At 50.4% G+C, this 13,833-nt stretch overlaps 1 protein-coding gene across 5 annotated transcripts in view; it reads left to right on the top strand.

Annotated features, from left to right (window-relative positions):
- Nucleotides 1-13,833, top strand: part of FUBP1 (far upstream element binding protein 1) — a 127,536-nt gene that overhangs the window by 46,441 nt on the left and 67,262 nt on the right. For 4 of the 5 annotated variants that reach the window (XM_075320260.1, XM_075320263.1, XM_075320261.1 and 1 more), the window contains exons 7-13: nucleotides 6,865-6,923; nucleotides 7,005-7,164; nucleotides 7,277-7,375; nucleotides 7,728-7,841; nucleotides 8,191-8,293; nucleotides 8,371-8,471; nucleotides 10,668-10,809. In XM_075320260.1, coding sequence (XP_075176375.1) covers nucleotides 6,865-6,923; nucleotides 7,005-7,164; nucleotides 7,277-7,375; nucleotides 7,728-7,841; nucleotides 8,191-8,293; nucleotides 8,371-8,471; nucleotides 10,668-10,809 — 778 coding nt within the window. The remainder of the gene's footprint in view (nucleotides 1-6,864; nucleotides 6,924-7,004; nucleotides 7,165-7,276; nucleotides 7,376-7,727; nucleotides 7,842-8,190; nucleotides 8,294-8,370; nucleotides 8,472-10,667; nucleotides 10,810-13,833) is intronic. The other variant, XM_075320262.1, reaches the window with a different exon arrangement.

Below are 13,833 nucleotides of genomic sequence, written 5' to 3' on the forward strand. Positions count from 1 at the left end.
TTTCTCCCTGGCCTTTTGCCTTGCCCACTTTTCATCTCAATCAGGACATCTCCTTACCCTCGTTTTGTCCTCATCCAGTTCACCAATGTGAAAAGGATTTGCACTTGTTAGATCTGGTGAGAGCACTCAGACTCTACATTTCTCGTACGGCGCCCCTGCGCCGCTCGGATGCACTCTTTGTCCTTGTCGCTGGCCAGCGTAAAGGGACACAAGCTTCCAAATCAACCCTGGCTCGGTGGATCAAGGAACCAATTCTCGAAGCTTACCGTTCCTCGGGACTTCCGGTTCCCTCAGGACTGAAGGCCCATTCTACCAGGGCCGTGGGAGCGTCCTGGGCCTTGCGACACCAGGCTACGGCTCAGCACGTGTGTCAGGCAGCTACCTGGTCGAGCCTGCACACTTTCACGAAACACTATCAGGTGCATACCTATGCTTCGGCAGATGCCAGCCTAGGTAGGCGAGTTCTTCAGGCGGCAGTTGCCCACCTGTAGGACGGAGCCGTTACGGCTCTATTATGAGGTATTATTTACCCACCCAGGGACTGCTTTTGGACGTACCAATTGTCTGGGTCTCCCAATAAGGAGCGACAAAGAAGAAGGGAATTTTGTTTACTTACCGTAAATTCCTTTTCTTCTAGCTCCAATTGGGAGACCCAGCACCCGCCCCTGTTTTTGTATACACATGTTGTTCATGTTAAATGGTTTCAGTTCTCCGATATTCCTTCGGATTGAATTTACTTTAAACCAGTTTATAATTTTTTCCTCCTTCTGGCTTTTGCACCAAAACTGATGAGCCCGTAGCAGCACGGGGGGTGTATAGGCTGAAGGGGAGGGGCTTTACACTTTTAGTGTAATACTTTGTGTGGCCTCCGGAGGCATAGCTATACACCCAATTGTTTGGGTCTCCCAATTGGAGCTAGAAGAAAAGGAATTTACGGTAAGTAAACAAAATTCCCTTCTTTACAATCACTTCTGCCGGTGGAGGATTTCAGAACAAGCTCTGCAGCTCTGTGCTGGTCCCCCTGGGGTGCCGAAGTGTGTGTGTGTGTGTATATAATATATATATATATATATATTTGTATACATTTTCTCTGTTCGGCCGCACTGTTTTGCTTTTGGCTATATACCCTCAGTGATCACTCTCCGTGGAAACAACAGCATGTCGTCCGCAAAGAGCAAGGGTGCCAAGACACAGGGTTATTTTGCAACCTGTACCTCTTGTGCGGCTATGTTACCTGCAGGTTCCACCTACCCTCACTGTGAGCAATGCTCGGCCCCTGTTGCACTCGCTCAGCCGGAGCCTCGGGCACTGGTGGGACCCTCGGCTCAGGTAGAACCCCCTGCCCACTGTCCAGGTGGCAGGGACAGAGTTTGCAGTTTTAGCTGAGAAACTCTCTCAGTCGCTTTCACAATCCATGGCTCAGTCTATGGACAGATGGTCTGCTAAGATACTAGAAGCCTTGCAGTCCAGACCGGTCATTACACAGGCCTCGGGCACTGTGAGTTCATCGCCCCCAGGCCCCTCTCGGTCTGCGCAGCAGCGTGCTCCTGGGGTGACACCTAGGTCTCACGGGGAGGACTCCGACACGGACCGCAGTCCCAGACCGGCTAAGCGGGCTCGCTGGGAACCTTCCCCCGACTTCATCACACTGTTCGGGGTCTCAACTTGAGGACTCTCTGGAGGATGAAGCGGAGGTCGCAGCTCAGGGCTCTGACCCTGACGTTGCTCTCAATCTTGATACACCGGAAGGGGACGCCATAGTAAATGACCTTATAGCGTCCATCAACCAGGCGTTAGATCTATCTCCCCCGCCTCCACCTGTAGAGGAGTCGGCTTCTCAGCAGGAGAAACACCAGTTCAGGTTTCCCAAACGTACACGGAGTGTGTTTTTCGATCACTCTAACTTCAGAGATGCTGTCCAGAAGCACAGAGCATTTCCGGACAAGCGCTTTTCTAAGCGTCTTAATGACACACGTTACCCCTTCCCCGCTGACGTAGTTAAGGGTTGGGCTCAATATCCCAAGGTGGATCCTCCAGTCTCTAGACTGGCGGCTAGATCCGTAGTATCAGTGGCAGATGGTTCATCGCTCAAGGATGCCACTGACAGGCAGATAGAACTCCTGATGAAATCCATCTATGAAGCCACAGGCGCGTCTTTTGCCCCAGCCTTTGCAGCAGTGTGGGCACTCCAAGCTATCTCAGCTTCTCTGTCTGAGATTAATGCGGTCACACGTACCTCTGCTCCGCAAGTTGCGTCTTTGACTTCTCAGGCGTCGGTATTTTCATCCTACGCCATGAATGCAGTCCTGGACTCTGCGAGCCGTACAGCGGTAGCGTCCGCCAATTCGGTGGCAGTCCGCAGGGCCATGTGGCTACGCGAATGGAAGGCAGACTCTACTTCCAAGAAGTTCTTAACCGGTTTGCCATTTTCTGGCGACCGTTTGTTTGGCGAGCGATTGGATGAAATTATTAAGCAATCCAAGGGAAAGGACTCGTCCTTACCCCAGTCCAAACCAAACAGACCTCAGCAACGAAAAATTCAATCGAGGTTTCGGTCCTTTCGGCCCTCAGCCAGGTCCCAATCATCCACGTCCAACAGGCCACAGAAGGGCCAGAGGAACTCTGATGCATGGCGGTCTAAGTCACGTCCTCCAAAGACCGCCGGATGCACCGTCTCCAAGGCGGCCTCCTCATGACTTTCGGCCTCCCCAAACCGCATCCTCGGTCGGTGGCAGGCTCTCCCGCTTTTGCGACGCCTGGTGGCCACATGTCCAAGACCGATGGGTGAGAGACATTATGTCTTACGGTTACAGGATAGAGCTCAGCTCTCGTCCTCCGTCTCGTTTCTTCAGAACATCCCCGCCCCCCGAGCGAGCCGATGCACTTTTTCAGGCGGTGAACACTCTGAAGACAGAAGGAGTTGTGATCCCCGTTCCCCTTCAAGAACGTGGTCACGGTTTTTACTCCAACTTGTTCGTGGTGCCAAAAAAGGACGGATCATTCCGTCCCGTTCTGGACCTCAAACTGCTCAACAGACACGTGAAACCAGACGGTTTCGGATGGAATCTCTCCGCTCTGTCATCGCTTCGATGTCCCAAGGAGACTTCCTAGCATCAATCGACATCAGGGATGCTTATCTCCATGTGCCGATTGCACCGGAGCATCAACGCTTCCTGCGTTTCGCCATCTGGGACGAACACCTTCAGTTTGTGGCACTGCCTTTCGGCCTGGCGACAGCCCCACGGGTCTTCACCAACGTCATGGCATCCGTGGTGGCGGTCCTACACTCTCAGGGCAACTCGGTGATCCCTTACTTAGACGATCTCCTAGTCAAGGCTCCCTCCCGGGCGGCATGCCAACACAGCCTGACCGTTGCTCTGGAGACTCTCCAGAGGTTCGGGTGGATCATCAATTTCCCAAAGTCAAAATTGACACCGACCCAATCACTGACTTACCTCGGGATGGAGTTTCATACTCTCTCAGCGATAGTCAAGCTTCCGCTGGACAAACAGCGTTCGCTACAGACAGGGGTGCACTCTCCTCTTCGGGCCCAGTCACACCCCTTGCGGCGCCTCATGCACTTCCTAGGGAAGATGGTGGCAGCAATGGAGGCAGTTCCCTTTGCGCAGTTTCATCTGCGTCCACTTCAATGGGACATTCTCCGCAAATGGGACAGGAGGTCGACGTCCCTAGACAGGAACGTATCTCTTTCACTGGCAACCAAAACCTCTCTTCAGTGGTGGCTTCTTCCCACTTCTTTGTCGAGGGGAAAATCCTTCCTGCCCCCATCCTGGGCTGTGGTCACGACGGACGCGAGTCTGTCAGGGTGGGGAGCGGTTTTTCTCCACCACAGGGCTCAGGGAACCTGGACTCCGACAGAGTCCTCCCTTCAGATCAATGTTCTGGAGATAAGGGCAGTGTATCTAGCCCTAAAGGCGTTCCATCGGTGGCTGGAGGGCAGGCAGATCCGCATACAGTCGGACAACGCCACGGCGGTCGCGTACATCAACCACCAGGGCGGCACACGCAGTCGTCAAGCCTTCCAAGAAGTTCGGCGGATTCTGCTGTGGGCGGAGGCCACAGCCTCCACCATCTCCGCAGTTCACATCCCGGGCGTAGAAAACTGGGAAGCAGACTTTCTCAGTCGCCAGGGCATGGACGCAGGGGAATGGTCTCTTCACCCGGACGTGTTTTAAGAGATCTGTCGCCGCTGGGGAGCGCCGGACGTCGACCTCATGGCGTCACGGCACAACAACAAAGTCCCGGCATTCATGGCACGGTCTCAAGATCACAGAGCTCTGGCGGCGGACGCATTAGTTCAGGATTGGTCGCAGTTTCGACTGCCTTATGTATTTCCTCCTCTGGCACTGCTGCCCAGAGTGTTACGCAAGATCAGGTCCGACTGCCGCCGCGCCATCCTCGTCGCTCCAGACTGGCCGAGGAGGTCGTGGTACCCGGATCTGTGGCACCTCACGGTGGGTCAACCGTGGGCACTCCCAGACCGACCAGACTTGCGGTCTCTAGGGCCATTTTTCCATCTGAATTCTGCGGCCCTCAACCTGACTGTGTGGCCATTGAGTCCTGGCTCCTAGCGTCCTCAGGGTTATCTCAAGATGTCATCGCCACTATGAGACAGGCCAGGAAACCAACGTCCGCCAAGATCTATCACAGGACTTGGAGGATCTTCTTATCCTGGTGCTCTGATCAGGGTTTTACTCCCTGGCCGTTTGCCTTGCCCACTTTTCTTTCATTCCTGCAATCCGGAATGGACAAGGGTTTGTCTCTCGGCTCTCTCAAGGGACAAGTATCGGCGCTTTCCGTGTTTTTTCAAAAGCGTCTAGCCAGGCTTCCGCAGGTCCGCACGTTCCTGCAGGGAGTTTGCCACATAGTCCCACCTTACAAGAGGCCGCTGGAACCATGGGATCTTAACAGAGTGCTAAAGGCTCTTCAGAAACCACCTTTCGAGCCACTGCGGGATGTCTCTCTATCACGTCTTTCGCAGAAGGTGGCCTTTCTAGTGGCAGTTACATCACTCCGGAGAGTGTCTGAGCTTGCAGCGCTGTCATGCAAAGCCCCCTTCCTGGTTTTTCGCCAGGATAAGGTGGTTCTGCGTCCGGTCCCGGAATTTCTTCCTAAGGTGGTATCCCCTTTTCATCTCAATCAGGATATCTCCTTACCTTCTTTTTGCCCTCATCCAGTTCACCAATGTGAAAAGGATTTGCACTCGTTGGATCTGGTGAGAGCACTCCGGCTCTACGTGTCTCGCACGGCGCCCCTGCGCCGTTCTGATGCGCTCTTTGTCCTTGTCGCTGGCCAGCGTAGGGGGTCGCAGGCTTCCAAGTCAGCCTTGGCTCGGTGGATCAAGGAACCGATTCTTGAAGCCTACCGTTCTTCTGGGCTTCCGATTCCTTCAGGGCTGAAAGCCCATTCTACCAGAGCCGTAGGTGCGTCCTGGGCATTGCGGCACCAGGCGACGGCTCAGCAGGTGTGTCAGGCGGCTACCTGGTCGAGTCTGCACACTTTCACGAAACACTATCAGGTGCATGCATATGCTTCGGCAGATGCCAGCCTAGGTAGGCGAGTCCTTCAGGCGGCGGTTGCCCACCTGTAAGAGGGGGCCGTTTTTTCGGCTCTTTTTATCGAGGTATTCTTTTACCCACCCAGGGACTGCTTTTGGACGTCCCAATTGTCTGGGTCTCCCAATGGAGCGACAAAGAAGGGAATTTTGTTTACTTACCGTAAATTCCTTTTCTTCTAGCTCCTATTGGGAGACCCAGCACCCGCCCCTGTTCCCTTCGGGCTGTTGTTCTTTTGTGTACACATGTTGTTCATGTTGAATTGTTCTTTTGGTTCATGGTTCAGTTCTCCGAACATCCTTCGGATTGAATTTGCCTTAGACCAATTTATACGTTTCCTCCTTCCTGCTTTTGCACCAAAACTGAGGAGCCCGTGATGCACGGGAGGGTGTATAGGCAGAGGGGAGGGGTTACACTTTTTAAAGTGTAATACTTTGTGTGGCCTCCGGAGGCAGTAGCTATACACCCAGTTGTCTGGGTCTCCCAATAGGAGCTAGAAGAAAAGGAATTTACGGTAAGTAAACAAAATTCCCTTTTGATTTTTTTCATTTTTTGTCGGGTGCGTTTTTTAGCTCTCTAATGTTTTAACATCCTGACCTTTTTGCAGGTAGGACTCGATTTGGGGCTAGCCCTCAGAACCCTCAAGGGACAAGTCTCTGCCCTTTCGTTTTTTTACAGAAACAACTAGCGACTCAAGCTCAGATTCGTACCTTTCTTCAGGGGGTTACCCACTTGGTTCCCCCCGATCATCAGCTCTTAGATCCATGGGACCTTAATCTGTTTTTTGGAGTTCTTCAGCAAGTTCCTTTTGAACCACTCCGAGAAATCTCGTTCTCTTTACTCTCCTGGAAAGTCACGTTTTTTGCAATTTCCACCTGTAAAACTCGTTCAAGAATTGACATGACTTTTTTTTTTTTTTACCACAATATGCACTATAAGCACATCTTCCTATTCAAGTGAATGGGAAGATTGTTGCAAGCAGATTTCAGATTTTTGGGGAATGAAGGGATTATGGCAGATTCTACACCAACAGATACATTAAATGTGAAGCATTCCTTGCAAAAGCAGTGTGCATCAGAATTCTGAGGGAGCTGAGAAAAGGTGACATTCAGAATGGAGAGGTCAGAGGTAATGGTGGTGGGGAAAGCTGTCAACACTGCAGATGACAAGACTTCCCCTGACACTAAGTTTTGGGCTCCACAAAGCCTTTCAGAATTTTGACATGTTACATGAAGTTGTGTAAAATACCTATTGAAATAGTCATAACTTGCTGTTTTCTTTCATTTCAGATAGTGGTGGTATGCCCGACCGGTCCTGTATGTTGACTGGCACCCCAGATTCCGTCCAGTAAGTAAAACTTCTACGGGGGCTTTTTAGGTTTCGTTCAAATTTGTTACATTTTAATGAAACGTTTTTATTTTTTTTAAGGGGAGCAAAGAGAATGCTGGATCAAATAGTGGAGAAGGGAAGGCCTACACCTTACCATCACGGGGATGGTCCTGGAAATACCATTCAGGAAATCATGATTCCTGCCAGTAAAGCTGGACTGGTTATTGGAAAAGGAGGCGAGACAATCAAGCAGCTGCAGGTAGGACGTTTTAGGTTTGAAGGTTTTTTTTTTTTTTTTTTTTGTTTTTTCCTTATTTCCTATTTGGATTATTTAATTCAAACTTTACTTATCTTTGCCATTTAATTAACAGGAGCGTGCCGGGGTTAAAATGGTGATGATTCAAGATGGCCCTCAGAATACAGGCGCAGACAAGCCATTAAGGATTACTGGCGATCCGTACAAAGTGCAGGTAACAGAAGAAAATCATCTTTAATGTATACAAATATATTTGCGTGTATATGTGTGTGTATGTATATATGTATGTGTGTGTATGTATATATATATATATATATATATATATATATGTGTGTGTAATATTATTATTATTATTATTTATTATTATAGCGCCATTTATTCCATGGCGCTTTACAAGTGAAAGAGGGTATACGTACAACAATCGTGTAAATGTGTATATATATGTATGTATATATGTATGTGTGTGTGTGTGTGTGTGTGTGTGTGTGTGTGTGTGTAATATACATATAATATATATATAATTTTCTATATAATATGTATCTTTTTTTTTTTATTTTCCTTTACAGCAAGCAAAAGATATGGTATTAGAATTAATTCGTGACCAAGGAGGTTTCAGAGAAGCGAGAAATGAGTACGGTTCAAGAATTGGAGGCGGCGGCGGCGGCAATGAGGGGATTGATGTAAGTTTGCTTTCCATGTGTTTATAGAGAAAGTGATGGCAAATCAGGATTACCACCTTTTATGTTGGGGAAAACGGACTAAGGGTTTGTAGACAACTTCAGAGGACTGAAAGGTGCCAACCTTAGATTATACAGGGAAATCTTGGTGATCGATTCTTTTTAACATAGGTGGAACGTTGCTCCTTTTAGATTTTCCAGCCTCAAATTTTTCTTTCCTAAATTGTAGGGTTCTCAGGTTACATGTAATTCTTTTGATTTTGAGCCTTTAATATCCTAACTTAACCTTGATCGCAGTTTTCTCTCTAGCATGTAGATCTCTCTAAGCAATGATTACATGTATTTATTTCAGGTCCCAATCCCACGATTTGCTGTTGGAATTGTAATAGGTAGAAACGGTGAAATGATCAAGAAAATTCAGAATGATGCAGGTGTAAGAATACAGTTTAAACCAGGTTTGTACCTTTCTGGGGACTGGTTTGGTTATTCAGAAGAACTTCTGCATCTTCTGATGGGAGATTTTCTTTTGCAGACGATGGATCAACTCCAGAAAGAATAGCACAGATCAGCGGACCCCCAGACAGATGCCAGCATGCAGCAGAGATCATTACAGACCTGCTCCGCAGTGTACAGGTTTGTACTTTGTCTACCTGTGAATCCACCCTGAATTAGGTAGCTTTAGGTCAGATGTGTGTTTTTTTTGTTTTTTGTAACCATTCCAATTGTAACCAACCATTTTTTTGTAACCACGTCATGACCATTTTCGTAGCACTTTCGTTTTTCGCTCCTCTTCCAAAAGCAAAAACTTTTTTTTTTTTGCACCATTTTCTAAGACCTGCTGACACCCAGCTTTTCGTCACAACCCATCAGTGCCCTGCGGTCTCATCACCAGGAATGACATGCTCCCCAGCGGCACGTATTAAATCCCACTGTCAGAGTGACAGCAGGATTTAACTGATTAACAGCTGCAGACTGATCTGCTATCCACCTGTGGCTGTAAGGGGCGCTTCACACACAGCGAGATCGCTACTGAGATCGCTGCTGAGTCACGGTTTTTGTGACCTCATTAGCGATCTCGCTGTGTGTGACACTGAGCAGCAATCTGGCCCCTGCTGTGAGATCGCTGCTCGTTACACACAGCGCTGGTTCGTTTTTTTATTGTTGCTCTCCCGCTGATAAGCATACATCGCTGTGTGTGACAGCGAGAGAGCAACAATCCTGAATGTGCAGGGAGCAGGAGCCGGCGTCTGACAGCCTGCGGTAAGCTGTAACTAAGGTAAACATCGGGTAACCAAGGTGGTTACCCGATATTTTCCTTCGTTACCAGCCTCCGCAGCTCTCACGCTGCCAGTGCCGGCTCCTGCTCCCTGCAAACAAGCTAAGCGGTGTGCGCTGGTAACTAATGTAAACATCGGGTAACCATACCCGATGTTTACCTTAGTTACCAGTGTCCGCAGCTTTCAGACGCCGGCTCCGTGCAAGCGCAGCGTCGCTTGCACGTCGCTGGGGGCTGGTCACTGGTCGCTGGTGAGATCTGCCTGTTTGACAGCTCACCAGCGACCATGTAGCGATGCAGCAGCGATCCTGACCAGGTCAGATCGCTGGTCGGATCGCTGTTGCATCGCTAAAGTGTGAAGGTACCTTAAAGTCCCCGTCACACTAAGGAACATCGCTGCTAACGAACAACTTTTGTGACGTAGCAGCGATGTTGCTAGTGATGTCGCTGTGTATGACATCCAGCAACAACCTGGCCCCTGCTGTGAGGTCGTTGGTTGTTGCTGAATGTCCTGGGCCATTTTTTAGTTGTTGCTGTCCCGCTGTGAAGCACAGATCGCTGTGTGTGACAGCGAAACAGCAACAACTAAATGTGCAGGCAGCAGGAGCCGGCTTCTGCGGACACTGGTAACCACGGTAAACATCGGGTAACCAAGAAGCCCTGTCCTTGTGTACCCGATATTTACCTTCGTTACCAGCCTCCGCCGCTCTCACTGTCAGTGCCGGCTCCTGCTCTGTGCACATGTAGCTGCAGGACACATCGGGTTAATTAACCCGATGTGTGCTGTAGCTAGGAGAGCAGGGAGCCAGCGCTAAGCGGTGTGTGCTGCTCCCTGCTCTGTGCACATGTAGCTGCAGCACACATCGGGTAATTAACACGATGTGTGCTGTAACTAGGAGAGCAGGGAGCCAGCGCTAAGCATTGTGCACTGCTCTCTGCACGTGTAGCTGCGTGCGCTGGTAACCAAGGTAAATATCGGGTTGGTTACCCGATATTTACCTTAGTTACCAAGCGCAGCATCTTCCACGCGGCGCTGGGGGCTGGTCACTGGTTGCTGGTGAGCTCACCAGCAACTCGTGTAGCGACGCTCCAGCGATCCCTGCCAGGTCAGGTTGCTGGTGGGATCGCTGGAGCGTTGGTGTGACATCTCACCAGCAACCTCCTAGCAACTTACCAGCGATCCCTATCGTTGTTGGGATCGCTGGTGAGTTGTTTAGTGTGACTGGACCTTAAGACTTGATTGCTGACAGCACTTGATTGCTGATTAGATCAGCTGACATGTGCAGAGAAAGATGCGGGATCGGTGTATGAGCCCCCATGAAAATCAGGGAGCAGACATAGGACATACCAGTATGTCATGTCAGTAAGGGGTTAAAGATTTAAGCGTCTGGGTTTCTAGACAAAAACAGAGGTTGATCCTACGATGTCTTTATACAATTGACGATTCTAATGACCTATTGTATACGGCCAAATTCTTCTTAGAATGTTATGACTTCGTACATTTTTGTGGTCAAACTAGCAACGTTTATTTTGTTCTACCTTTTGCACCATAGTCTGGAAATGGTGGTGGTCCTGGCCCAGGTGGACGGGGAAGGGGACGAGGACAAGGAAACTGGAACATGGGCCCTCCTGGGGGACTTCAAGAATTCAATTTCTTTGTTCTGACTGTAAAAACTGGACTCATTATTGGAAAAGGTAATGATCAACTTTATATTTATTATGGTTTTCCTTACGCTTTTGACTTGAGGATCATTTTGCACCCTGAATGTTGTAGTGCAGCATTAAAATGGTTTGTCTAAGACGCCAAGATCTAATTACAAGTCCCCGTCAAAGCGGCACCTTCATGTGCTGTTCCATATTTCTGGGCACGTCACATGTATAGTCCACCTCCTGAGCCCCTGTGATTGGGACTAAAGTGCATTAAAATATAAATTCCTTGGACAAGAAACCTGCATAATTATCACCATAGGGGCATTTACGCTGCTCATAGTGCTGTCAGCAGACTTGAGGGGTCAAAACCGGTGACTATTAAAGGGGATTTTTCACCGTATTTATGACTTATCATAAGGAGGTCATTAATATTGTAGCTGTAGAAAACCCCTTTAACATACACAATTTAAATCAGGGGTGGGGAACCTCCGGCCCGCGGGCCGTATGCGGCCCGCAATGACCTTTTCTGTGGCCCCCGGGGCACTGGAGCAGATTCCCGGTGGCTGTGGTGCTCGAGCAGCCGCTCATCTTGTCTATTGCCGGGAGACAGCACTGGGGGTGGGACTTTCTCCCTCTTGCTCCTACATGCTCCCTGTGAGATTGCAGCTAGAATCAGAGTGATGGGGGAGGGGCCTGCACGGGATATAGAAGGCTGTATAGTGCCGTGCGTTCTACCTCTCACACTCCCATTCTGTGCTCGGCTGTTCATGGCTAGCAGGTCTTTTCTTGGAGAGAAAAGACGAGAATGAAGCCAGCCTTTGAGCTGAGCTGCTGCATCCATCACTTGTGCTGCACCTGATCTTACAGAGCAACTAAGCAGCAGGTACTTATATCTGCGCTAAGTGTGTTTATATCTAATATATACCACCATATATCAAATGTATTTGTCACTTAAGTGTCCAGCGTCTGTTGTGTATACGACATGTGCGTGTGCTGTGTATACGGCGTGTGTGCTGTGTATGTGCTGTGTATACAGCGTGTGTGCTGTGTATGTGCTGTGTATACAGCGTGTGTGCTGTGTATGTGCTGTGTATACAGCGTGTGTGCTGTGTATACAGCGTGTGTGCTGTGTATGTGCTGTGTATACGGCATGTGTGCTGTGTATGTGCTGTGTATACGACGTGTGTGCTGTGTATACGACGTGTGTGCTGTGTATACGACGTGTGTGCTGTGTATACGACGTGTGTGCTGTGTATACGACGTGTGTGCTGTGTATACGACGTGTGTGCTGTGTATACGACGTGTGTGCTGTGTATACGACGTGTGTGCTGTGTATACGACGTGTGTGCTGTGTATACGGCGTGTGTGTGCTGTGTATACGGCGTGTGTGTGCTGTGTATACGGCGTGTGTGTGCTGTGTATACGGCGTGTGTGTGCTGTGTATACGGCGTGTGTGTGCTGTGTATACGGCGTGTGTGTGCTGTGTATACGGCGTGTGTGTGCTGTGTATACGGCGTGTGTGTGCTGTGTATACGGCGTGTGTGCGCTGTGTATACGGCGTGTGTGCGCTGTGTATACGGCGTGTGTGCGCTGTGTATACGGCGTGTGTGCGCTGTGTATACGGCGTGTGTGCGCTGTGTATACGGCGTGTGTGCGCTGTGTATACGGCGTGTGTGCGCTGTGTATACGGCGTGTGTGCGCTGTGTATACGGCGTGTGTGCGCTGTGTATACGGCGTGTGTGCGCTGTGTATACGGCGTGTGTGCGCTGTGTATACGGCGTGTGTGCGCTGTGTATACGGCGTGTGTGCGCTGTGTATACGGCGTGTGTGCGCTGTGTATACGGCGTGTGTGCGCTGTGTATACGGCGTGTGTGCGCTGTGTATACGGCGTGTGTGCGCTGTGTATACGGCGTGTGTGCGCTGTGTATACGGCGTGTGTGCGCTGTGTATACGGCGTGTGTGCGCTGTGTATACGGCGTGTGTGTGTGCTGTGTATACGGCGTGTGTGTGTGCTGTGTTTGGCACTTAATAAAGTTTCATATTGTAAGGTTTATTGGTATATCTAAATCCTGGTGTGCACATGTTTACATGCAGAACTTTTCTTCAGCGCTCTATTGGGAGACCCAGACGATTGGGGTATAGCTACTGCCTCCGGAGGCCACACAAAGCACTACACTAAAAAGTGCAAGGCCCCTCCCCTTCTGGCTATACCCCCCCGTGGTATCACGGGTTCTCCAGTTTTCAAGCTTTGTGCGAAGGAGGTCAGACATCCATGCATAGCTCCACAGATTTTAGTCAGCAGTAGCTGCTGACTATTTCGGATGGAAGAAAAGAGGGCCCATATAGGGCCCCCAGCATGCTCCCTTCTCACCCGTTGATGGTGTTGTAAGGTTGAGGTACCTATTGCTGGTACGGAGGCTGGAGCCCACATGCTGCTTTCCTTCCACATCCCCCTGGGGGGCTCTGAGGAAGTGGGATCCTGCCGGCCTCAAAGCTCTGACGCCGGGCTCCATCCACAGACCCATTTGAACCTGCTGGATACGGAGCTGGAGTACCGTTCAGGGACATGGCCCTGCACCATTACAGGTACTCTGTGTCCCCGTACACACAGGCACAGCACACTCCAGACTTGCTGGGTGTGCTAGTGCGCCTGGGACAGTAAAGGGTTACAGTCACTGCAGCTTTGCTGAGTGACTTTGTGTATTGGGAACTACCGCGCCGGACGCTCCGGGAGCGGCGGCGCGGCTGGGACTTGTAGTTCGCCGGGGACTGGGCGCCGACCGCGCTTTTACGGCGGCGGCGCTTATAAATCCAGTCCCCGGCTTCTGCGGCCTAGTGCCGCTTCGTTCCCGCCCCCTCCCTGTCACTCAGGGAAGGGGACAGACGCTGAGCAATCAGCAGCGCCGAGGGCTGGAGCCTTATTTACATGCTCCAGCCCTCTCACTGCACACTGTCGGACGCCGGATTCCCGCTCTGACTTGGGGCACGCCCACGGCCCGCCCCTCCTCACACGAGCTGGGGAAGACGCCGGCAGCCATTACTGCAGTCCGAGCTCGGACTTTCGGCAAC

The sequence above is a fragment of the Anomaloglossus baeobatrachus genome, chromosome 8, assembly GCF_048569485.1.
Source record: "Anomaloglossus baeobatrachus isolate aAnoBae1 chromosome 8, aAnoBae1.hap1, whole genome shotgun sequence".
In the NCBI taxonomy this organism is placed as follows: domain Eukaryota; kingdom Metazoa; phylum Chordata; class Amphibia; order Anura; family Aromobatidae; genus Anomaloglossus; species Anomaloglossus baeobatrachus.